The sequence below is a fragment of the Heloderma suspectum genome, chromosome 2 (assembly GCF_057233095.1).
Source record: "Heloderma suspectum isolate Gila_16-S chromosome 2, 16-S_ref, whole genome shotgun sequence".
Lineage (NCBI taxonomy): Eukaryota > Metazoa > Chordata > Lepidosauria > Squamata > Helodermatidae > Heloderma > Heloderma suspectum.
The window spans coordinates 169,133,011-169,159,393 of record NC_139459.1 but is presented as its reverse complement, the minus strand read 5'-3'; the positions used below and the strand labels follow the sequence as shown (position 1 = coordinate 169,159,393).

The following is a 26,383-nucleotide window of genomic DNA, read 5'->3' as shown; positions in this document are numbered from 1 at the left end:
CTAAGGAGATGTGTACAGGATTGCACCCTTAAGCACATGCTGAACTCTCCCATTATAATCAGCGATACTTAGAGCTGCTTAGCTTAGGCTGGATTATGCCCAGCATTTCTCCTTGATGCAAACAACCACTCCACAAGAGTTCTCTTTCTAGGAACTCAGAGTCGGCTGTCTTATCTTGTCCCTGCAGCCCACACTGCACCTCTAGCAGAAACCTTCTTGTCCTCTGTCCTGTAGAAGATCCACAGCAAGAACAGAGCACCAGCTAACTACATTGAGCCCCATTTGACTTGCTCAGGTACTCTTTCTCCTTCTAGCTGTCTCAGTCATCACTGCAGGTAAGTGGTCATTGCCTTCTCCACCATCATTTCATCACCAGTGGATAGGGAGAGTGCATAAACCCTGGGCATGAAGCCAACTTGTTCTAACTAGCAAGAGGTGGGGAGTGCAATGTAGGAACAAAACTGCTGACTTCGACAGAGGTAGTTTGGGTGGTTTGGGGCCAGACATTCTCTCTCAGCCTAATGTACTCCACACGGTTGTTGTAAGGATAAAATGGGATCATCTCATACACTGTGACTTGAGTTTTCTATAGCAAGGGGAGGAGATAAACATAAGACAGAAAAAAAAGAAATCCACAGGATTTGAGGTGTTAGGTAAAAGAAACAGTAATTGTTATCAGTTATGTATGTATACTTCACCTCCTTGAAGGGGGTTGCAAAACTGATAAAAACTTTATAAAATATAAAATCAGTAAAAAGAACTTTAAAAAGGCAAGGAAAGACAGAAGAAAAGAATCAAGTCAGAAAATATGTAATTTTACACCCTGTTTTTCTGCTCATAGGGCATTCAGAGCAGCTTCACAGCTTAAGAAATAACAGAACAAAAACTGATATCAAAAAGCAAAGATGCACATTATAAACACTACTATAAACAGTAGCAATGTAAAATATAGTGCAAAACAAGCACCAGTAAAACTGTAAAAGTTAAATGCCTGTTGGAAGAGAAAAGTTCCAGTTTGGAGTGAAAAACTGCCACTGAGGGAGGGAGCCTGATGAACTTCCACAGAGTGGGCATTCAGGAGCCGAGCAGACAACAGTGCATGGGCAAGATGGACCCAATGGTCCCATTCAGCATAATGTGGCTTCATAAGTCCCTGGTGTGCTAGTTTTCTACTTGCAAGGGGTATGGGTGTGTGTTAGGCTGCTGGAGCACTGAGAAGTTGACAAGGGAAGGATGGTGTTGGGTAAGCTCTTCTGCATAGTGTTTCATCAACTTGACTCCAAACTGTTAAGAACTATGCACACTATAAACAAGAATTTTGTTTAGCTGTCAGGGCTCCTTCCTTGCCAAATATATCTGGGAACTGAACGTTAGTGTAGGGGCCCTGAGCAAAAACTTGTCAGTACCAGCATAAAATGACAATTTATCTGGGGGAAGCTGAGCCCCCCCCCCCTTTTTTTGAAAATACTTTTTATTTTATTTTTTATCTTTATAAATGAAATAAACAATACCAACAACCAAACCGGTAGCTACAGTTTCCCAACAATACAATATTCTTAAGAGGCCACAACCATATCAGAAAGGAGCAAAAAAAAAAAAAGGAGAAATAGAGAAGAAGAAAAAATTATTTAAAAGGATTAAATTTAAACTCCAGTGCACATGGGCTTCAGATTCCATTCACTTAAAAATTATGCCTATAACATTAATAAAATTGCAATTCAATACAGCAAGATTAATCTTATCATGTCATCAGTCTTATAACAAGGAAGCAGGCCTACAATTCATTTCCAGTGACCATATAGCCAGTCTAATAATAATAATAATAATAATAATGAGAGCAATTAAAAAGGATAAATAATGATAACAAATCACTAATAAGTTTTATAATGTTATATGATAATAAAGGTTAAAAACAACCTTACAACAATCAATAATATATTTTATACTAGATATATAAATGGGTGTGCAGGTTTCTATGCACCCTCAAACAGTATATTTAGGTACAGTATGTCATATCCATTTTAAAGAAGAAGGATTTTTTTTTAAAAAAAAGGAGAAAGAAAAATAAGAGAAAGCAGACGGAGATATATATATATATCTATATATATATCTATATATATACAATTAACTCTGGCCTAATCTGCGTCACTCAGACTAGACATAACCAGTTAACAAAAGCTGTTTATTATGGATTCCAGTTCATGGGGCTGTAACAGAGATCTCACTCATTTTTGCGTTTAGCCATGCCTCTGCCATTTCATGATTCGGGAACTTCTTCATCTGACCTTCAGAAACAATGCACAGCGTAGCAGGATATTTTAAGTAATATTGTAAATTCATTTGTTTTGCCAGATTTTTCGCCTTGATTAATTGTCTTCTTTTCTCAGCAATTTCTTTAATGTAATCCGGGAATAACATAACTTTATCTTGTTTCCAAAAAAGATTTCCACCCCCTCTTGCCAAACACAGAATATAATTTTTTTGTGGAGATTCTTGCAAATTGGACTATAATCGTATAGGCAGTCCCTTTGGAATTTGACACACGGAATACCTGCTCAATATCAAGTAAATAAACAGATGACACAGGGAGTATCTCATGCAAAATCTTATCTACAAAAGTAGACAAATTTACATTACTTACTAGGCACATCCTTAATGCCAATTATACGTACATTGGCTCTGCGAGTAAAAGCCTCCAGTTGAGAAATTCTGACAAGCGAGTAGTTAAAAACCTGTGATGCAGTTTCGTTGACAGCCACCCTATCTTCCAGCTCTTTAATCTTTGCCTCCATTTTTTGCCAAGAATTGTTAATTAAATCCACAGCCCCTTGCAGGGTAGTGATGGAATTTTGAATTACATCCAGCCTTTTAGCCTGTTCAGCTACTTGCAAAGACAAAGTTTTTATCAGAGTAAATAACTCCCCTATATTTTCAGTTCTCGGCACCTTTGCCAAAGGAGGTACGGGGGGAGTAGGCGGAGATACTCTCCTTGATGTAGCCATGTTTCTCTTCAAACAGATATTGCAGGTCCACAGATATCCTCAAATATTGTTAATATTTCTTAAACCATTCCTCAGATGTTGGTATTTCTTAATCCATAAATTCAATGGAGCACGTCAGCCCTAATTTCTCCTATTTAAATAGGAGTTTCAAAACAACTTTTGGCAATGATTAAGCTCTGGGAGGGTAGTCTCGGAATCCAGCCCCCCTGCCGCTTCGCCAAGAGGACTAATTTACCAAGACTTAATCCAGATGCTGCCTTGTTGACTCCCCTTTTCATTCCAGGGGAGGGATGAAAAGGTTTTTCAACCTTTTAAAAAGCTGTTTGAGATAGCCTCCCGCGGAGTCTCCGTGGGGTGCTGCAAGGGCGACATTGGCTCTGACCGGAAGTCAAGGGGAAGCTGAGTTTCCCTTTCAAACAGGTTGAAATTCAGGGTGTTGCTGATTTGTCTTTCGAACTATAGGGATGGATTTGGGGTCTGGAGCTGGTGACTAGAGCTCAGCCTTCCCTAAAGTCCAGCCTCACAGTTGTCACTGGGAATTTATCTGCTATAATCTTTAAATTGTTTTGTAAGTTAAACCCCTGCTTCTGTTTGTTTCTTACCAGTCATCATGAGACCCTGGCAGTTTTGCACTGGCTTTCTGTGGTGTGCTGTGCTCCTCCTGACACTTGCAAGTAAGTGCCCTGCAACTGGACCTGTATACTGAGCTTAATCCCAATTCAGAGTCTTGGGGTTATTATTATTATTATTATTATTTATTGCATTTATACCCTGCCTTTTTTCCTCTTGCAAGGAACCCAAGGCAGCTTACATGATCCTCCTCCTCTCCATTTTATCCTCACAACAACAACCCTGTGAGGTGGGTTGGGCTGAGAGTCTGTGACTGGCCCAAAGTCACCCAGTGAGCTTCCATGGCCGAGTGGGGACTAGAACCCGGATCTCCCAGCTCGTAGTCCAACACTCTTGCCACTACACCACACTGGCTTTAACTTGAAGTATTGCCTCTTTCCATATGTATCTACCTGAAATTTGAGGCCCTTCTTCAAGTGTCCCCACCATGAAGTATGGTGGGTGGCTACTAGAGAGAGAGGGCCTTCTCAGTCGTGGCACGCTGATTATGGAATACCTCCCCCGAAAGGTGGAACCTGGTGGCTCTGATGTTGGTGGGGCTGTGAATCCATTTCAGGTTTCAGTCAGAACCAGCCAGAACGCTAAAGCAGCTATCCAAGGTGCTGAACCCTATCCCCAAAATAGGCTCAGCACCTTGGATGCCTCCTTTGGAGTTCTGGCTGGTTCTGACTGAAACCCAGAAAGGGTTCACAGCCGCACCGAAATCAGAGACACCAGCAGCATCCACTGGTGCCTATTCTAATCTAATTTCAGTGCCAAACGCCTTTTTATTTTCCCAGGCCTTTAAAGTCTTGCTGTATCTTTAAACCAGAAGTATATAACTGTGTCCTGGGGGTTGCAGGAACCCTCCGAAGTCGCAACTGTGGCCCTGGTCCCCCAGCCACTGAATTCCTCCCTCTGCCAATTTCCCACCGATTGTACTGATGCTACCAGCAATCTCAATTGCTCTTTCCAGTGGGGATAGAGTGATCTGTATGAGAATCTCTGGGGGAGGAGAGAGTCTTCTGCATCAGGATCATGGAGGGAGAGGGGGGAGAGAAGGCTCTCCACTCCCTCCCCCTGTGATCCTCATACACTTCGCTCTTTCCCCACTGGTGCTACCAACGAGGAAAGAGTGATCTATAACAGGATCACTGGTGTTTGTATGTGCATGTGTGCGCATGCATGCATGTGCAGCCCCTGAACCCCGAGTCAGCATCACATGTGGCCCTTGTGGTGAAGAGGTTGCACATAGAATCGTAGAATGGTAGGGTTGGAAGGGCCCACAAGGCCATCTAGTCCAACCCCCTGCTCAATGCAGGAATCCAAGTCAGAGCATCCCCGACAGATGGCTGTCCAGCCTAGTCTTGAATGCCTCCAGTGCGGGAGAGCCCACCACCTCCCTTTAAACATCCTTGCTTTAAAACCAGATTTAGCTTTGCTGGTTTTTATTTTCTGCTCTGTCTTCCCAGATGTTGTTTTAAAGCTGCATTTTATCTTATTATATTTTTACTGTATTGTTGTATACTTTCCATTCTATTTTATGGGAACATTTTGTTACAGGGCAGCCTGCAAATAACACACGGAAACTTTCATGATAGCTATGCAAGGCAGCCTTCCCCAACCCGGTGCCCTCCAGATATGTTGGACTGCAACTCCCATCATTCTCAGCAAGCATGGCCCATGGCCATTCAATGGAGGGCACAAGGCTGGGGAAGGTTGCATTATACAGATATCATGAAAGCCTTCCCCATCACCCCATGCAAGTGAGTAACATTGTCCTTCACTCCAGGCCAGAAGTGCAAATCGCACGGTCCGCACGCTAGTGCCATGAGGGCTATCAGTGTGGACTGACTGATGCCTGTTATAACGGATGGATTAATTAAGTACCAACAAGCTCTTCTGAATGAGAAAATAATAATTTTGAATAGAAAGACTGAATGGGCTCTACCATTGCAGTTGGCTCAACTACTTTCGGTTTTAAAATAGGGCTCAATGGCCATTTCTAATCTACACAGCTCTGTAAGCACCCTGTAAGGGCGTGTCTCAGGTTCAACTTATTATCACAGCCAAAACATGCCCAACGTTGCATGGGCTAAAGAAATACATTTATCTAGTGAACTGTCTGGGGGTCAGATGCACAGAAATAACACATTCACTGAGTTCCCTCAATTACAGCAGTGTGGATACACCAGAAATGGTCGTTACATTCTGTGCCCAAATTCTCCACTGAGAAAGCAGACATACGCTGGAGTTCCAAGGAGTTCCAGGCAGCATAAGGAGGGTTACCACTTTTATCCTTGCCCGGAAGTAGGTTATGCTGAGAGACAATGACAGGCCCTTGGTCACGCTCTGTGCGCTTTTGTGCTGGAGTGGAGATGGCACCCAGATGTCTCCACTCTGTGCCTGATGCGCGAAGCGCTGCATCTCACTGGCTCTGCTCTCATGGTTCAGAGCAGGGGTGGGAAGGCTTCAGGCTTGCAGGATCCGCACTGTGTTTTTTTTACTAGAATCCTGAGATCTGCCAGCTGGAGCCTGGTGTAAAAGGCATACCGCTGGAATGAAAGAAGTTATACCTGTTTTGAATACCAGAACTGAGCAGAGCCTAGACTCCTTCAACACAAAAATCCACTCCTAGCTATCCCAAGCGTTTTCCATTTCAGGAGTCCAATTTAGAGTGGGATGGGGGGAGCCATTTTTGTTGTTGTTTTGTTAAACAGTTGAGTGTCAACTGTTCCTTGCAGATCTACTGCAAATTATCCAGAGATCTACAGACAGATCTGGGGGGTGGGGGATCTTCACAACAGCAGAATGAGACACGCGTTGGATTATTACCTGGATTTCAATGGAATTGGCTTTGGTCCATCAGGGACACACGAAGCAAGATAAGCAGACTGTAGCGTATCTTTAAATTTTGCTTTTCCACACTTGAAAGGAACATACTTCCGGGTGGGCTGGGAGAAGTAGAACTGAACTGGCAGGAGCTGCTCAACTAATGAGAGGCTTGTTTGCAATGAGTAGAGGTTGCCCGCTGCTGCTACTACATTATGAATGGAAAGCAACTAATTCTCCCCATGTGTGCAGATTTCCCTGAAGAAACCAAAATCCCCAGTTTTCCAGTGCAGCATCTGAAGGCTCCTGAGAGTCCCCCACCCCAATTTCGCCACATCCCAGCAATCAGCTGCGGAGTTATTGCTTCCACCCCATTTTTCCCCATGGGTGCACTTTGGCCTATTGCTTCCAACCTCCCTTCCACCACCACCCTTTCTCCCTTTCTCCTCCTCCCTGCTCCCAATGAGAACTGAAAGATCATTAAAGTATTATGTAAAGGGACTTTACATAACAATAGAGGAACTACAGAACATCAAGAAACACAACATCAGGAAAGAGCCCTTTAGGGGAGTTATTAAAGTTAGCCTTTAACCCTTTCACTGCAGGGGAACGAGATTTATTTCTTACTTCTGAGTAAACATGCACAGAAAGGGGGGGGATATGTTAAAGATTAAAAGCAGGCTACCTAAGGTGACTGAGTGTCCCCACTACTGTGGTAATGTGAGGGGCTGCTGCTGTGGTCCTGGGGATTTTCTCAATGGAAATGGGAAAAACTACTTCCACTGGGGAAATGAGAGGGAATGGGGCACCCACCCCCTTTACCACGTCACTGCCAGGTCACAGGGACACAAAAGAAATGTAATGTGGGGGACATGGCACACTGTGGTAAAACCGCTGGGGAGCCGCTTTCAGTAAAAAAAGTTGGAGTAAAAGGAGTTTCAAAAAATGCGGCTTTTCAAGAGGGAAACGGCTGATTGGTGACAACATCATCTGTCGCGAAGGAACTCAGACTGCCCCAGCTTGGAACTAAATTGCTCGTGAAGACAGCCCCTAGGTCTCCCTTCTGCCTACCCTTGTGTTAGAGCAGGGACCCATCACTTTTTCGAGCCTGAGGGCCAAATTTGGTGTTGGTAGAGGTTCTGGGGCTCGCAAGTGCACGCATGTGCACACGCCCACTAGGAGGGGAGGCGCACGTACACACGCGCGCGTGCGCACACACCCCAGTAGGGGAGGCATGCGCGCACACAGGGATTCCTGGGGATGCCTACAGAGTTGCTAGAACCCCAATGAGCATTATGGTTTTCACACTGCCACTAGTGGGATGGAAGCAGCTATCCTGGCTGCTTTGGTGTTGATGGGGAAGGAAGAGGCTTACCTCCTTCATGCTCCAGCAGCCCTGACTCAGTTGCTGCCTTACATCCATTAGGAGTAAGCAAAGTAGCAGTCCAGGCTGACTGCTGCCCAATTGCCAAAATTGATTCACACTGTGCCGCTGCATGTTTCTTTTCAACGACGCCTTCATGGCAGCAGTTGGAGGCATTAGACGGCTGCCAAAAAGGGCTTGTGGGGGCTGTGGATTGTGCATCCTAGGATAGAGCCAGAGAGCCTGTGAGGACCACCTCCTGCTTCCTCTCATCCCCGGCACTGCAAAACAAACGGACACTATGCTCACCCTATAAAACTCACATGCTTCCTTCCGGTATCTTAGATTCACTTCAGAAATTGAGTGTAAATGGAATGAAACTTTCAATAAAGGGTTTGAAGAAATGGCAACTAGCACTGGGAATGTAACCTCATGATGCAAAATGCTAAGAACACAAAATCGGAGACAGAGAACAGAGAAAAATTGGAGACAGAGGCTTTCTTTGCATGGAGCTTTTATCCTGCGATTGAGATTGCTCCTTCACAGAAGCTTGTGGGCTCTTTACATGACACCATGTCCTTCCAGGGCATCACCTGCACTAGATGCCCTTTGTTCCATTTTTAAACAGATTGCAGCTACTGAGCTATCAAATTACCCCGTTGTGTTCTGCTTCAGTTTCCTCCGTGAAAAGAGTTAAAGTGGCAAGAAGAGGAACGAGATCCATGAAAGCTGATGGATCAGCTATGGGGGGAAGGAGGGGGGAAGCGGAGGGGGAAAAGGAAGCACATAGAAAAGGGAGTAATTGTGATCCTGCATTTAAAACAGAAGCAGAAAGCCCCGTTTTAAATGCATGATTTTAGGCTGGTGTAGAGATGACCAGAGTCAATAGGTTATACAAATTCTTTCTCCTTTCCTTTAAAATGATGTTGGAGAGTGGACACAGTGAGATCTTGCTTAACTGAGAACACTGCATTGGGTGGTCTGAGGCACTTCAGACAAAATTGGGATGAATTTACACATTTTCTTATTACATTTAAATGAAAATTGTATATGGACTTTCAGGAGCTAAGGAAGCAAAATTCATCAGAATTTGGCCAGAAGAGCCTGTGGTGGAATTTGGAGGCTCCATTGTGCTAAACTGCAGCTCCAACTGTGATAGAATTCTCCTTGAGACCAGCTTAAAACAGGTTTCTGCAGGAACTGGGACAACTTGGGAAGCCTTCAATCTCACAAATGTCACCGACTGGAAGGCCACCGCATTGTGCTATGCTACTTGTGAGAGTGGTTTAAAACCTCAGCATACAAAGATCACGGTTTACCGTAAGTCATGCGTCAGGCTGTGTTGGGATAACAAGTGGTCATGAAGGGCTGCTGACAGTCGAGGGTGCTGCTTGCCTTGAGGGGAGCTGGAGGCTGCTCGCTGAACACCGGGAGGACTCGCCCTTTCAGGGCCACAGGCAGCTGGAGGTTGAGTCTCAGCTGGAAAGAAAGTGGCCGGCTCAGGAAGCTCAGTGTAAAACCCTGACTGACTCCCACCATTGGTCCATCCAGCCCAGTAATCTGACTGGGAGTGGCTCCCCAGGCGTCACGCAAGGGATCTTTCCCCGCACATTAACCTAGGATCCAGGGCCGTGGTTCCCTGACTTTAGAACTCTAGACTTTAGAAGCTTGCCTTGGTGCTGCTGGCCCTGGGCTTTTTGGCCCCAGCTGAAGCCCTTTTGATTTACCCAGGCCTTTGAACTCCATTCATTCCTAGCTATATTCTTCTCTTCGCGTTGCCGACGCTGGGTTTCATGTTGCTTTCTGCTCTTTTAATCACTGCACTTTTCTTACTATTGAAACAGTTTTATAATGTATTGTTGTATGTTGTAAACTGCCATTGCATTTTTATTATAAACTGATAGGATATTAAAATAAATAAAATAAAATGAGAGCTGTCTAGGGATGTACGAAAGTCACTTACCTTTTACGAAACGCTACGCTATTTGCGTTCCCCTTATTTTCGCCGTAGTCTACGTAAATGTTTACGTAGACTAGACATGCCAAAAAAAGGAACGCAAATAGCGGCGCCCATGGGCGCCGCCATTTGCGTACGCACGGTTGTTGTTGTTTTTTTTTAACTCAGCCATGATAGGTTATGTAAACATTTACGTAGCCTATCATGGTATTTTTTAAAAATCTAGCTGTGATAGGCTACGTAAATCTTTACGTAGCCTATCACTTTTTTTTTTTTAACTTGGAAATGGCGGAGGTGGCAGCCGGTCGAAAGACCGGCCGCCGCAGCCGCCACCGCCAGGGAGATTTGCCCAAGGTAAGTCCCGTCCCGGGGGGTGGCGGCGGGGGGGTGGCAGACTGTTTTGCCACCAATTTCGGGGGGCCAAATGCGCTGGCATTCGGCCTCCCCGAGATTCGTGGCGAAATTCTCTGACATCCCTAGAGCTGTCAGAGATTGAACCTGGGAGGTTTTGCTTGCAAAGCATGTGCTGTCCCGCTGAGCTATGCCTCTTCCTCTACTCTTCCCTGCCCAACTGAAGGATGATGTAGGCCCCAAGCTCCAAGAAAACTGTCATTTGATATGTGCATAAAATTCGGAGTTTTATGCAAATGTTTAATGGCAACCCTATCCCAGAGTATGTAGTCATCTATTTTTAATAGGGATCTTTACAATGTCCCAGCCTAAAGGCCAAGGGCAGATAGCTATATATTACCAACCATGCAAAATCATCCAGGTCAAATGACATAAATGCTGAAATGCCTCCATCACCCCCATCACCCCTGTGTAACCCTATAGCAAAACCATCCCCGATGAGAATGGTTTCCTGGGCTGCAGTTGGTTAGATTCTGGATTTGGTGAGGGAAAGTGGCCCACCGTTGAGGGCCAAACCCTGGGAAAGTCCCTCTAGAAGCACAGAAATGTCTCTTAGGAGAGAACATTGGGAGCACCTCCTCCCCACGTTTTCCCTTTGCTCATAGCCAGTCCTGCCCCAAGAGGCAAGACTATCTAGTCTTTGGACTAAAAATAACAAAAATACATAATCTCTGTACCAAAGTAATTTGAATTCTTGTCCTGGAGAAGATCAACTCTGTGACCTGTATAAATTATGCGAATCAGGTACTTTTTCCTGTTTCCATGTAGGTTGCATAATTTAGTCTGCCATTTTTACTAGTTTGCATAATACAATCTAAATTTGTAGAATGCAGGCACTGAAGCTTCACATCTCCACAAATTGTTCGAGGGTTATCTGAGGATTGTTTAACCCTCAAATAACCCATGGTGCCCGGGTTCGCGCAACATGACCACCATGGCATGTGCCTGCCACAGCTCACATATTCAAAATGGCAGCCCACACTGGTTGTCAAGATATGCAAACAGGCCCAGAAAATTAATTATTTTAAACTTTCACCCCCTCTTAATTATATTAATCAAGATTTATGCTATTGTATTCTATTCTAGGAGCTCCAGAGCATGTCGTGCTGGACCCAGTGCCAAAGATGGAGGTGGGTAAGAAGTATACTTTGACCTGCCGGGTTCCCAGTGTTGCCCCCATCCGGAAGCTCACCATGACCTTGCTCAAAGGGCGAGAAAAACTTCTGGTGCGGACATTTGTGAATGATATTGCACCTGAAGCTGCCGAAGTTGTGGTGACCTACAACATAACCGCTCAGCAAAATGACCACAAGGCAGAAATCACCTGCCACGCAGCTCTGGATCTGAGACCTGAAGGGCCACGCTTTGAAAAGGCATTCAGCAGTGAACCACTAACAGCTGTTGGTGAGTTCACCTCTGCTGCTCCAATTCCCTTATAGGAAAGTTGCAGCTAGACAAAAGGCATGCATTCATTGAATTTCTGCTAATGGGCATAAACCCAGTTATACATTTTGATAGTGCAAGTTGTCTACAACTCCAGAGATGATGGATTTCCCTCATGTTCGTTATTTGGGTTCCCTTGCATATCCTCAAGAAGGGCATCTTTGGGCTTCAGTTTCCCATCCATGATGGAAGTATTTCATTTTGTTATTGAAATGGAGTAGTTCCTGGCAATACGCAAAGAAACTACAGCTGAATATAAGCTCATCTGCACATCATTTTCATGCTTTTGCCTATAATGTATTTCCATTGCTCCAACCGGAGAAGGCAGCAAGTGCACAGAGGCATTCTGTGGCCACGGAACATATTTACTTCTCAGTTTGTGGGGATTTTTGCCTCCTTGGGTTCATTTTTTAAAAGGTGTTTTGGACTTCGGCAGTCCTTGGCATTCCCCAGCCATGCTGATACTTTTTCTTTGTTTCTCTGTGGCATCGTTTTGACTCCATTTCTGTTGCACCGGCACTCACCACCAGAGCTCGCTATTTGAGGAAGATATTATCTCAGCTGCGGTTGCTCTTAAATAACTGCCTTGGTTCTTTTCTTGCCTTGACAGTTTTTCCAATGGATCCCCGTCTCGAAACCCCGCTGTCCATAGAGACCAATACGGAGATGACCGTGACATGTGATGTGTCTGGAGTTTTCCCAGCTGAAGACGCCCAGTTCGATCTCTCGTTTGCAGGGGAGAGAAGGAACTTCAGCAGAAGCGTGTCAGGGGACAGAGCGAGTGCCCAGGCTCTGGTGTCCTCCCCGTCAGCAGGGGAACATAAGCTGATCTGCACAGTCTCTCTGGGGCCAGTGACCAGAACGGCGGAGAAGGTGGTGAATGTGTACAGTGAGTTTCATCTCTGCAATTAGCCTGTCTGAGCTCCCGACGTAAGATTCCCCTCCTTCCATCCAATCAAACTGGAAAGAGCTACAACTTGAAATTGCCTTCGTTTGGAAAGAAAACCCACGAGTGGGCCGGATCCAAACTAAGTTAGTTGGACTTGGTTCCATTTCACATCATTTGGGACTTAAGTTAAATGATGAATAACTTGTCGTGCTGATATTTTCAACGGGGCCTATGTCCAGCAAACTTAGTCTGGACCTACCCAAGGCCACTGGGTGAGATCATGTGGGGAGGTATAGAATTTGAGGTATTGATGCCATCCGGCACTGTGGTCCCAATCTGGAGTGTTCCATTATAAAATGTGTATGAGCTAACACACGGAGCAGGGTTTTTCACTGATGTTCCCAACTTGCAGTGCCCGCCTCAAAATTCCTCCACCCTCTGTTAGTCACTTTGTCACACTAAACATATTTTTCACAAAAATGCATTCTCAATAGTATGTTGATATGTTTTTTTGAGCTGAGAACTTCGTTGGAACATTTGGGATGGGCAAAATACAGTGAAAAACTAAGTTCCAATGTACACGTTAGTCCAGGAGGTGAAGTCATATCAGAATTTGCAAATACCAAAATTCTTCAAGCTTCCCTAATTTATAACCCACCCCTGGGGTTCTTACGATTCTATGCAAGCTGCTACAGCAAGGGAGGGCAGCATGCGCCTCCCCCACTGCAGCCCCTGAGGGGATTTTTTAATGGTGTCTGCAGTGGCTACAGTGCTAGAAGACCCCTTGGATACCTGCTGCAGGTCCAAAGAGTGTTTTGTTTTGTTTTATTTGGGGGGGGGGGAGAGGTTATTAAATTAATTAATTAATTAATCACCCATCTGGCTGGTCACCCAGACACTCTGGGTGATGTACAACAATAAAAACAGTTTATACAATAAAATTCTACATTAAAAACATCACATTTCTAAAATTACCCTAGCCCACCCCAAATGCCTGCCTGAACAGCCATGTTTTTAATGCATGGTGGAAGCTCATTAAAGAAGGGGCATGGTGGAGTTCCCTAGGGAGGGAGTGCCACAGAGTGGGGGCCACCACAGAGAAGGCCCTCTCCCTCGTCCTCACCAGCCTAGCTGTCCTGGCTGATGGGACAGAGAGAAGGCCATCCGAGGCTGATCTTGTTGAGCGGCCTATCTGGTCTGGTGTTGCTGGAGGTGCTCCTTGAGATAGGCTGGGCCAGAACTGTATAGGGTTTTAAAGGTCAAAACCAACACCTTGAATTTGCCCTGGAAAACAGCTGGTAGCCAGTGCAGCTCCTTCAGCACTGGAGTGATGTGATCTCGCCGGCAGCTGCCTTTAATCAGGCGAGCCGCCACGTTCTGTACCAGCTGCAGCTTCCGAACCATCTTCAAGGGTAACCCCATGTACAGCACATTACAGTAGTCTAAACGAGAGGAGACCAGGGCATGTACTACCAATGGGAGCAGATGGTCGGGAAGGTAGGGGCGCAGCTGCCGTATCAGATGGAGTTGGTACAGCGCTGTCCGGCTCACAGCTGACACCTGAGCCTCCATGGACAGCTGGGAGTCTAAGATGACCCCCAAGCTCTGGACCTGGTCTTTCAAGGGTAGCCGCACCCCATTCAACACCAGGTCAACATCCCCCAACTCCCTCTTGTCTCCCACCAAAAGTACCTCGGTCTTGTCAGGGTTCAGCTTCAGCTTATTCCTCCCCATCCAGCTACTCACCGTCTTCAGACATTTGGACAGGGATTCTACGGCCAACCTTGGTGAAGATATGAACGAGAGGTAGAGCTGCGTGTCATCCGCATACTGATGACACTGCACCCCAAACCTCCTGATGATAGCCCCCAGCAGCTTCACATAGATGTTAAATAGCATTGGGGAGAGGATGGAACCCTGTGGCATCCCACAAGTAAGTGGCCACGGGTCCGAAACCTCCTCTCCCAGTGCTACCCTCTGGTACCTGCCGGAGAGGAAGGACCGGAACCACCATAATAAGGTGTCTCCAATGCCCAACCCCTCCGAGCGGTCCATAAGGTAACCTTGACCAGGATACCGTGGTCAAGGTTAACTTATGTTCAACATGTATGGTCACATTTTTAATGTTCGAGCCATAAGCACTGGTAGCATTGCAATGATAGATGCCCTCATGTTCTATGTTGACATGCTGTTATACACCAGTGTTGTAAATCTTGTCACCTTCCTTGCAATCAGCAGTTGGTTGTGGGTTTCCCCAGGCTGAACAGGTAAAAGTCCCCCCACTGCCCTCATCTCAGGTCAACAAGGGCAGCTAAAATTGTTTTTTGGGGTCCGTCTAGAATGCGGAAGGGGTTATTTCCTTTGGCAAAAAAAATCCTGCTATCCGGGCTCCAGACACGCCCTGAAAGATCAATGCCAACCATCCAAACAGGTTCATAAATGTTACTAAGCCACTTTTTTCTTTTTATTGGTCCACCTCCCACATATTTTTATATTATCCATTTGTAGTGCATGGTTGCCCCGAAAGAAGACAAGTATAAACTCTCACAAATTGCAAAAGCTTCCCAGGCTAGTTGCCTAGAAGCCATTCTTACGCACCATAGGCAAGTGGCTATTTACAAATCACTGGGAATGTAAGCGGGAATGTTTTTTTTTTGTCATTTTAGGGGTGTTTGAAGTAACCGTTTTTCCACAGAATGCTGTGTTGAGACCGGGCAGTTCTGTCTGGTTAAACTGCAGCTCCACCTGCAAACCTTTAACCCAGCGTCGCCTGGATACAAATCTTCAAACGGGGAGAGTACTACGTGGGCCGGGGTGGGTGTCCACTCAGCTCCTGAATATCACGGACTGGACGTCGTCCCCTCAGTGCTACTTTCAATGTGGAGGGAGAGTGAAAAGAACAGCAGCTAAGATCTTAACTTACTGTGAGTGAAACAAGGGGGTTGTGTGCGTTATGGTTTGATAAGGCACGCAAGAAAGATCCCAGGACCTACTTTTGCAAAATGGAATTTCTGCTTTGCCACATGCCCAGCTCAAGAAAACACCACTGCAGTCTTCCACGAGCATTTTGTCTGCTGCTTGGAGCAGATCTCTCACATGAGCATTCATTTTGCACTTGTCATCAGCTGGCTCAGTGAATGTCCAAACAGTTTCTCGGGTCTACACAAATAGGAGGTCACATGGTAAAGCTATTCCCAGATTGTACCATTTCTGACTGCACGTTGGGCAAAAGACTAATGTTGAACACCCCGTGGTTTTTGTTTTAAAGATGGCCCTGCGCGCAAGAGCCCTGCTACTAGATTCTTCCTCGTTGACATCTCAGCCCGTTCCAGGCAGATATTCTGTATACACATGTCAGTCAGGGGTGGAACCTCCCTATAAAGCCACTTCTAAATACTTGACATTCGAAGAACAGGCCGTCTCTGACTCCAGCCTAAAACCACATTCAGAGAACTATTATCCAATAAAGAAGCAGCTCTTAATGAGCTTCTGTAGCAAGTAGGGGTGACGAAGAAGTGGGGAGCAGGGCCAGGGCCAGTATGTGGCATACGTGGGCAACTGTCAGGACCCTGGGGCCCGTGTTGGGTCTAATGATGCTACCACAGGACTGCTGCCACCATTGCTGCTGAAGTGGCTCATCTTGGTGGTGGGGGCCTAGGGGCTGCCTGGGCCTGGCAATGTGGCCGAGTGGATCTCCAGGCCCATGTGACATGCCTTCACATGGCAGCACCGCCCACCCCCAAACCTGGAGCTGGGCCTGATGGGGAGGATGCCTTCAACCCCAACAGGTCCAGTTGGATCAGTGAAGGCACTATCAGGGTGCATTCAACCCATCCAGATCTTGGCAGTTGAGGTGGGAGAGAAGAGTAAGGCTCCAACTTCCTCTGGAACGGGAGTCCAGCAGTCACTCCAATTACCTTTGTCTTTCTCTTGCTTAATGTGTCATTTCAGACCCTCCAGAGGATTTGACAGTAGAACTCCAAAAGTCTTCACCAGGCCGAAACTGGGCCTATAACCTGAGGTGCCGTGCTATACGGATGGCCCCTAACAGTAACATCACTATGACCTTGCTCAGAGGGGCAGAGAGGCTGCATTCACAGACCTTTTGGAACCACACCACGCCTGAACGTGCCAACTTCACGATCACTCATCCCTTTACCCTTCAACCACAGGACCACGGGCGGGAGGCTACTTGCCACGTGAATCTGGAGTTCAGCCCGCATGAGGAGCCATTCAGTTCTGCAGTGAAGCTCAAGACTGCTGGTGAGTTTGCAGGCGCAACACATGCTTTGAGCACGTTTCTTAATCCAGTTCTTTATTGGAATTAATAGTCCGTCTCATCCTCTCATTTTAGCAGGGCCTGCAACTTTTAAAAAGTTTTTCCACTTTGGATTGTATCCTAACAATGTTACCAAATGCAAGGAAACCCATTGCCCCCTTCCCCGCTTCACTATTTCTTACCCTCCATAATAAACCCATATTTGCCATAGCTAATTTAGGGCACAAACCTATGCATGTTTAGAGAGAGAAAAAGTCTTACAACTGCCAGCATCCCCCAGTCAGCCATGCTGGGTGGGGAATGCTGGGAGTTGCAGGACTTTTTCCTGTCTAAACATGCAAAGGATTGCACCCTTGAACACACAAAGGTTGAGGGAGAAAACAGATTCTTCCCTAACCAATAGCTTCTCACCCACTCCTTTCTCATATCATCTGCACATCTCATCTCATCTACACATATCACAAGCACATCAATCATCTGCACATCTACTCAGAGGTAAGTCCCATTGACTTCAAAGGGATTTACTCCTGGGTAAGTGTCTCTAGGATTGCAGCCTTATCCAACTGAAATAACACAGCCAAAACTCTTCAGTGGTGAAATGAGTGGGCAAGTTTCAAGTGTGGAGTGCATAGGAATGTAGGAAGCTGCCTTCTCCTGAGTCAGACCCTGGGTCCATCTAGCCCAGTATTGTTGACACTGACTGGCAGTGAGTCTCCGGGGTTTCAGGCAGGGGTTTTTCCAGCCCTACCTGGAGATGCCGGGGAGCGAACCTGGGACCTCCTGCATACAAAGCATGTGCTCTGCCACTGAGCTACTGCCCTTCCAGAGCACCAGCTTAAAGTTTAGCAGTGAGCATATAAAGCCAGTCCATCATGCCCAGTAACGTCTACTGTGGGCTCCTTCACACGGAGCTTTTATCCTGTGATTGAGATGGCTCCTTCTTGGAGGTTTTGCAGGTTCTTTACGTAACAACATGATCCTTCAAGGCGCCTCCTGCACTAAATGCCCTTTGTTCCATCTTTAAATAGATCGCAGATATTGAGCTATCAAATTACCCCGTTACGTTCTGCTTCAGTTTCCTCCCTGAAAAGAGTAAAAGTGGCAAGAAGAGGAGCGAGATCAATGAAAGATAATGGGAGACTCAGATATGGGGAGAAGGAGGGGGTGACAAAAAGTCTTGTGACACCTTAAAGACTAACCAATTTAGCCTGGCACAAGCCATAAAAGTTTAATCAGATGCATGAAGCGTTACTGAGAGTTTCAGGTTTTTATACAGTACATATGGGGCAGGGTGGGGAATTGTAACAATGGGTTCAGAAGAAAATTAAATGTAGAAAGTAATAGTTATTACTAATGCTATTAATAATGGCCATTCACAATTCAGTTGCTGCTGATAACACAAACATTATTGACACTAAGTAAGCCAATTAACACATGTTGTTGTTGTTGTTGTTCAGTCGTTCAGTCGTGTCCGACTCTTCGTGACCCCGATTCAAGCATCTGGCAACCAAAATGAACCTGTTGATGAAGTCTAACTCAGCAGTTTCTTGCTCTAATCTCCCTTTGAAATTTCCTTGCCCCACAATGGCCCCTTTAAGATCAGTGACAGAGTACTTGGAGACTGAAGTGTTCTTCCACCGATTTTTGAAGATTGCCATTTTTTGATGTCAGATTTGTGTCCATTTATTCTTTTCCATAGGGACTGGCCTGTTTGCCCTATGCAGAATGTAGAAGGGCATTGCTGGCAGATAATGGCATATTTCATACTGGAAGAGGAACAAGTGAGCAAACCCCTTATGTTGTGGATGACAACATTATTAGGCCCTGCGATAGTGTTTACGGCAAAGATACAGGGATGGGAAAATAATACATGGATACAAGTCTGACATAAAAATGGCAATATTCAAAAGCCAGCACTTCATTTTGAAGCATAGGCTGAAGGTGATGGGGGGCACCCTGGAAGCCTAGGCAGTGGAGGTGGGGCTAAAGGATATGGCCAGGAGTAGGGGTGTCGGAGGAATCCCCAATAGAATTGAATGAGTTCGGATTTCTATGAATCTGACCTACGGATTCTGCAGCGCACCGGCTTTTCCCGAGCTGCACAGATTCTGCTGAAAATGTGCATTTCCCCTATAGGCTAAAGCATGAAAATGCACACTGGAGGCATTTGCACACTTGGGGGGATTTGCACATTTTTCTAGTGCAAATTTGCACAAATGTGGGAAATTGGAAAAAATCTGATTCCCTCAATGAGCAGCTGTAGCCGACAGAATGAACGGCACCGGACAATCCACAAAACGCAGATGGAACCGTTTTTACAAAACCCGTGAATCCCTAGCAAGGAGTGACGGGGGGATTTTGCCTTAGCTCTGTGTATGTTTGTGTCTCCTGGTTGTTTCTTTTTTGGTGTGATGCATGTTAGCTGGCTTCTTTGCTTGCTATGGTGTGATGTGGGTTTATGCCTAGTTGTGTGTGTGTGTTTCTCTGAGCATCGCACCAGTATGCCTTCTGTGAAATGAGTATTTTGCTGTGCACGGTGGGGGCAAATATGTGATTCGGCAGGCATTGTGGTTCAGGCTCTCCCTCTGGCTTGTACTCAGTTTCTTGGCCAAGTTACTTATCTCTTGCAGTTCATCTTCTGCAAAATGGGAGCTGGAGGAGAAAGCTGTGGATTTAAAAGAGGGTTTTGTATTTTGTAGCTCAGACCTCACTTCTGCCTTGCACTTAGGTTTTTGGGCAAGTTACTTTTCTTTTAGCTTCACCAATTTGCCTTCTGGGAAATGGGTGTTTTCTGAAGGGCCATGGGCACCATGGCAGCCATTTTGTGAGAGTGTCCATGACACTCTCTCAAAATTTCAAATGTGCCCACTGGTACAAAGAGATTGGGGACACCTGTCACTTCATGTTCAGAGACAAGTTTGTGCCATGTAAACAAAGTGACCCTGAATTGCATCTGCTTTAACACAGACTGCTGGTTGGGAGGTATGAAGCCCAACTTAGTGAATGCATCCCAACTTTGCTCATTAATGTTCTAGAGAACCTTGATCTCGTTGGGTGAGATAATTACTGTTCTTTCTGGTTTTCCCTGTCTTGGATCTAGATATGTTGTCAGTTACCTCTGTGTGATTTGCAGGAACATTTCCCCTCTTCTTTTCTTTTTCTCACTTTCAGAAAGCTCTAGGGCTATAACTGTGGCGGCTGTTTCTATAGCTGTGCTGGCTGCTGAGCTGGTGGGCTTTCTCATCTGCAGTCTGATCCAGGTGCGTGGATCCTCTAGCAAAACAAGATTAAGAAGGGCAAAACAAATATGAAGCTAAATGAGCAACAACGACAACAAAAGTAACAACACAGACTTCAGCAGAACTCCTGTTTTATGAACATCCCATATGCGAGCAATGAGTTATGAGTCATGAAGCAATTTTGAATTGTTTTGTACATGAAAAAATACCACGAATGTAAAGTAATAATAATGAACATTGGAATCATAGTCAGGTCGAGTCTTGAGCCTGATGCCCACAGAAGATGATGCCAGGAAAGTTATTATTTCCTTTTGGCCTCAGGTCTCCTGTACCACCACTCAGGTCTACAGCATTTTTCTTCCCCACCACCACTCTCTTTCTTCTGCTTGAGGTGAATCAATCACAGTCCCACTGCCACGGTGGCTGGTAGGTGTCATAAATCTTCTTGATGTATTTAGTACTTAAGGGTTGTATGTATTTTGGGAGTTTGACTATGATAAGTAGAAAACATACAATAGAATGCCATTGTCCATATTTTCTCCTAAAAATCAGGATCCCAATAGACAACAATACATTTTATAGGAATGACAAATCACAGATGGTATCCTCCCTCTGGAATGACCTCCCCTCTGCGATATGTCAGGCACTGATGATCATGCGCTTTCAACAATGATTAAAAACATATTTACCGTGGGCTTTCCTAGTCATTAACTTGTATAAATGTTATTGTGCTTTTATAATGATGTATTTTTTATAATTTGCTGTAAGCCACTTCAAGGTTTTTAAAATGGGAAGTGATATTCATAAATAAATAAATAAATAAATTCATCCTTTGATAGTCTGACAGCACAACCCTATACATGTCTACTCAGAAGTAACCCCCCTGGGTTCAATGAAACTTACTCCATATGGACTAAGTTCCATTGAACCATTGAATCTATTATATGGATCGATGATACCACAGTTCCACTGAATCTATTAATCATAGATCCAATCACAGATCCATTTAATCTATTAATTCTAATAGAATTAGAGCCTGAACTGAACAATGCATCTTCTACTGATGTAGCACACTTGGTTACCAGTTGAGTTTGAGACATGCTGATACCAGATAGGGAGAATCTGAGCACAAATCTGTTCAGTAAACGGGACATTTCTTAGGGTGGGGGGAATGGGCAGGAAATGTGTATTTGTCTTCCAGAGGAATCCTTTTGCAGTGCACCAGATTAAATAAACAAAAAGGTCCTATTTGTCTTGCCCCACTGCTGCAGTGAGAGGCTTGGACTATCCATAATTGGCCATGTTCAAAGGGGGCAACCTTATCTTAGCCTGGCTTCCTGGCTATGTATATTGCTGCCATCCCCAGAGCTTTCTTTATACTCAGGTGCTCTAGAAATAAGGGTATACCAAGTGGTTTACTAGCTTCCTATATGTCTAGGGCATGCTCTACTCCAAGCCAGACCAATCACGATATGGAGGCCGTCCCTCCAGGCTTCAAGTCTGGGATGTAACTTGGAAGTAGCCATCTTGGTTCCCAAAATGCTGCTCCTGGTACCCAAGTGGGCTAGATCTTATGGCAGCAGCAGGGAAAGCACCCCCGAAGATGGTGCTGAGCATTATACCCCAGGGGTGGGCAACTTGTGCCCCCCCATATGTTTTGACCTACAACTCCCATCAGTCCTAGCCAGCATAGTTAGTGGTGAAGGTTCATGGGACCTGCAGGCCAAAACATCTGGAGGGCCACATGTTGCCCACCCTGTTATACATTATGTGCAGACTTCCTATAGTAGCCAGTCTAGGAGGGCTGAGAAGGACAACAGAAAGATGCCATCTTGGACATGCTTCCCCAGCATGCAGCTGTTGTCACCATGTTTGAGCATGATGCACCCCATGTTCTTAAACCAAATCTGCAAAGGACGGTGGGGGGTGGGGGTGGAGCACCTCGAAGACGGTACCGTTCATCTGGGTGACTTCACTACACTTCTTTTCGGGTCCTCTGCTGCCCGGCTAGCTTTACTGTTCGCCGAGAAACAATAGAATAGAGTGGCAAAGTGATCCCTTTAGTCAGAAAGAAACTCAGAGCCACACACCTGATTCTGTATCTTAAACAAGAATATATGTATTCAAGCAAGACTGAATACAAGCATCGTACTCAAAGAGGAGAAGAAACGACTCTAGCATCCTATGTGGTCTCCGGATCCTTTTTGATGGAACAGGTAACATCTAGGGTGCAATGAACTTACCCAGTATTTCCAGGCTTTGTTAGCCGTTGGTGCCTTTCACTCCCTAAAAGCTGGCTTTAGGGATGTACGAAAGTTCCGCCACGGATCTCGGGGAGGCTGAATGCCAGTGCATTCGGCCCCCTGAAATCGGTGTCGGAACGGCCCCCTGCCCCGCCCCCCCGGGGCGGGACTTACCTGGGGCGGATCTTCCTGGCGGCGGCGGCTCCGGCTGTGGTTTGGCGGCGGCTGCTGCAGTGCCCGGTCTTCTGACTGGCCGCCGCCGCCGCCATTTCCAAGTTTTAAAAAAAACAAACGTGATAGGCTTCGTAAAGATTTACGTAGCCTATCACGGCTAAATTTTAAAAAACACCGTGATAGGCTACGTAAATGTTTATGTAGCCTATCACAGCTGATTAAAAAAAAAAAAACCCGCACGTTCCTTATTTTGGCACGTCTTAGTCTACGTAAACATTTACGTAGACTATGGCGAAAATAAGGGGAACGCAAATAGCGTAGCGTCTATGCTATTTGCGTTCCCTTTATTTTCGCAGTAGTGTACGTAAATGTTTACATAGACTAAGACGTGCCAAAATAAGGAACACAAATGGCGGCGCCCATGGGCACCGCCATTTGCGTACATGCGTTTGTTAGTTTTTTAATCAGCCGTGATAGGCTACGTAAACATTTACGTGGCCTATCACGGCTGACTGCAGGGACGCAAATGGCAGCGGCCGGGCAGAGCAGAGCCGGCTGGCCAGGATTCGGGGGGGGGGAGGGATGAAGCGCCTCCCCCCAGCATCAGCATAATCCGCGAACAGGTGAGTGACTTTCGTACATCCCTAGCTGGCTTGCCCTGGCAGTGTGACCTCTCTCACAGTGAGTACAACTAGCCATGGCAATCTCAAATAGCACCAAGAAACACTTTGAAGTGCAAAACCTATATTATTTCCCCCCCACCCCGCCCCGTTCCCATCACCTTTGAAAATCAAGCCCTGTGCATGCCAAATGCTCATTTCCAGGCTTCCTGTTAATGAGCACACGGTGAGAAAAAAATAACTATATTCTCACCCACATCAGAATGCCAAGGTATAAATTAGCAACCCACAACAAACGGCTATTCTGTACTCAACTAGATGCTAGAATTCTAGGTTGCTCATACCACCTACAACCAAGTGCCTTCCATAAAGACAATTTTGTAAGGTGTCAAATCAGTCTTAGCAGTAAAATGTTAATGATAAGGGTCTTTTTAGAAAAATGAGGGAAGAGATATTATCCCACTTTGATATGTCAGGTCTCCAAAGCATCCCAACTCCTGGACCTTGCTGAAGGCAGTACAAAGCTGTGTGAGCAAATGGGCTATAGAAAGACTGACTACTTGCTCGGGGTCAAGCTCAGGGCCACATCTTTAGCCCTTGCATGGCTGGTTTTGAAAAAAATGAACAGCAAGTGCCCCCCTCAAATCGGATCAAGACCATAGTGTGTGTGTGCAGACCTTAATCCGCCCCCCTGCCATCCCAGTTCACTTCCCCTGTCCCGTTGCCTGTTTAAATTTTTTAAAGCAAGACCCACCCAAAGCCTAAAGCCTTGAACGCCTTCATGTCTCATTTGGCCCTCGCTCAGCCAAAGCGGAGAGTTGCTAGCCATGGAATGGGCACAGGAGTGGGGGATGACACAAGGTTGTAAACAGAGAAGGAAGAGAGGCAGATTATAGACAAAAGATGCTTGCCCAGAGTCTGCTTGGCGCTGCCGCCCCGCCCCTTGGCCACCGGCACAAAGCACCAGTAGAAGTCCTCCCCCTGCAAATGGGACGGGGAGTGGGCTGAAAGAAGATCAAGGTGGGATCCTGAGCTGGGTTGGTTGGGAAGAAATCACAAAGCCATGAGGCTGCCGCCGCCACCGCTGTTGTACTCGGCCCCTTAGTCTCCTCATCACTGTGGTGCAATGTGTGGTGCTTGCTTTTGAGTCGTTGTGCGTGTGAGTCATGCTTCCATGCTGCCCTGAATAGGCCGAAGGCCTCCCCCTCCGGGGCATGAGAGAGTGGCGCTGCGGGGCACAAGCTTGGAGGGACTCTGGAGTCTGGTGGGAAGGGCATTTGTGGGAGAGTTGCCAGGGGAAACAGGCAAGGGGGACTGTGCATCAGCATGCAATGAAGGAAGAGGGCGGCAGAGTTGTGTAACTGTGGGCATGAATGTTCATATTCACCAGCCTTCCTCAGCCTGGTGCCAATCATAATCATAATCATAATCATAATCATAATCATAATCATAATACAAATAATAATAATAATTTCCCTCCTTTTTCCCAATACTGGGACTCAAGGTGACTTTACAACATTAAAAATGTGTACAGTTAAAACATATAATTAAAAATATACAAAAGTTATAGATATAATTAAATCATCAATAATACTAAAATTGTACAAAATATCAATTTACAAACAACAACAATATAAACAATAGTACCAATCCATCATATTCTCACAGCTCCAGACTATCTATCCCCAAATGCCTGCCAGAACAAAAAAGCCTTGGCCTGCCTGCGGAAACATACCAAGGAGGGTGCCACTCTTGCCTCCCTGGGAAGGGAATTCTAGAGCCTTGGGGTAGCCACCGAGAAGGCCCTCTCTCACGTTCCCACCAGGTGAGCCTGTGATAGTGGCAGGGCCACAAGAAGGGCCTCCCCTGAAGATCTCAGGGCACAAGCAAGCTCATAGGGGAGCATACGGTCTTTCAGATAACCTGGACCTGAGCCGTATAGGGCTTTATAGGACATGACCAGCACTTTGAATTGTGCCCGGAAACAGACTGGGAGCCAGTGAAGCTGTTTTAGCAGGGGAGTTGTATGCTACCTGTAGCCAGCCTTTCAGATGGGTTGGAGCACAACTCCTATGATCCCCAGTCAGCATAGCTAAGTGGTGGTATAAATTGACACCCTTTTACTTTTTTCCACAAGTGAATTGTTGCCAGCCATTTCCAGGGTGAAAAGTAACGAGCTGCATGGGGTACGACATTGCAGTGGAAGCTAAATGGACAAAGCGCAGCAGAGCCCTTATAGATGGCGTGGGGGAGGGGGGGATCCACGAAGAGGTGAAATAGCCCTTCTTCGTTCTCTAAAGGCAACTCTGGGGTTGCATGGAAGGATCCAAGTTTGGATGGCCTTCACTTAAGCCTCCCACCCCCACAAAACCCAGGATCAGTAGATTTTTTTAAATGGACTATTTTAATACAAATATAACTATAAAAACTGCAAATGACAGGGGCCACCTTAGAAGAAGCTTCCCCACTCCTCTCTCACACACAGGAAGGAATGCCTCTTCCAAGAGCTTTTCTACATGAGGCTGTTAATCTGCTGTATCTACTGTGGGTTTCGTCGCAGAATTAAGATTCGAGCACTACATGAGGAGCATTTCCTTTCCTGCTTTTCCACTAGATAGCCTCTAGGTGGAACTATGGTATAGCAGAATAGCATAATTATACAAGTGGAAAAAGCATTTTGTTTCACTTTCACAAATAATACCACATTTCCCCTGCTTTAAAAAACTTGCTGAAAGTGCTGTTTAAAAAGAGAACCAAAACTGGAGGATCATGTCTTCATCTAAAGAACTCATAAACAAACATCAGTAGGGAATGATGAGCTTATGATAAATGCTCCATGTAGGAAAGCCCTGAGATAATGCCTGGTATGACACACTTCTAATCAGGAAAAGCAAATAAAGTATGCTTTTTGCTTCAGAACTGTTGGTCTTACTCATATACACATTTATGTAAATCTAATCGATAACTAATATTCATATCATAGAATCTTAGAGGTGGAAGGGCTCTTGGTGGTCATCTAGTCCAACACTCTAATCAAAGGAGGTATCCAGTTGCAACTACAGCATCCCTGACACAGCCGTCCAGCCTCTGCTTAAATATCTCCAGCAAAAGAGAGACTCCTGAAGCAGTCTGTTCCACTGTCAGCAACTCTTACTGTTAGGAAATTTATTTGAATGCTTAGCCAAAATCTGCTTCCCTGCAGTGTCCAACCACGGGTTCTAGTTCTGCTCTCTGGAACCACAGAGAACAACTGTGCTCCACCTTTTGTGTGACAGCCCTTCAGATAGTTCAGGACTCCCCTTAATCTTCTCTTCTCCAGGGT

The 26,383-nt window shown here is 45.7% G+C and overlaps 1 protein-coding gene across 3 annotated transcripts; it reads left to right on the top strand.

Annotated features, from left to right (window-relative positions):
* The first annotated feature begins 218 nt into the window (after positions 1-218).
* On the top strand, positions 219-20,848 carry LOC146353177 (intercellular adhesion molecule 3-like). 3 transcript variants are annotated; one of them, XM_084835887.1, is made up of 8 exons: positions 219-295; positions 3,608-3,676; positions 8,869-9,126; positions 11,261-11,578; positions 12,228-12,506; positions 15,173-15,430; positions 16,458-16,769; positions 19,957-20,848. In XM_084835887.1, the coding sequence occupies exons 2-8, from the start codon at positions 3,613-3,615 to the stop codon at positions 20,094-20,096; spliced, it is 1,629 nt and encodes a 542-aa protein (XP_084692013.1). In that variant the 5' UTR covers positions 219-295; positions 3,608-3,612; the 3' UTR covers positions 20,097-20,848. The 3 variants fall into 3 exon arrangements, with proteins under 3 accessions (XP_084692013.1, XP_084692011.1, XP_084692014.1); XM_084835885.1 differs by having other exon boundaries at positions 219-335; XM_084835888.1 differs by lacking the exon at positions 19,957-20,848 and adding an exon at positions 18,243-18,389 and having other exon boundaries at positions 219-335.
* The last annotated feature ends 5,535 nt before the right edge of the window (positions 20,849-26,383 follow it).

Excerpts from the sequence above, each read along its gene's own strand:
- LOC146353177 (XM_084835887.1), top strand. The coding sequence starts at position 3,613 with ATGAGACCCTGGCAGTTTTGCACTGGCTTTCTGTGGTGTGCTGTGCTC. Across the intron at positions 11,579-12,227 it reads TGAACCACTAACAGCTGTTG|TTTTTCCAATGGATCCCCGT; the intron begins GTGAGTTCACCT and ends TTGCCTTGACAG. Across the intron at positions 16,770-19,956 it reads AGTGAAGCTCAAGACTGCTG|AAAGCTCTAGGGCTATAACT; the intron begins GTGAGTTTGCAG and ends TCTCACTTTCAG.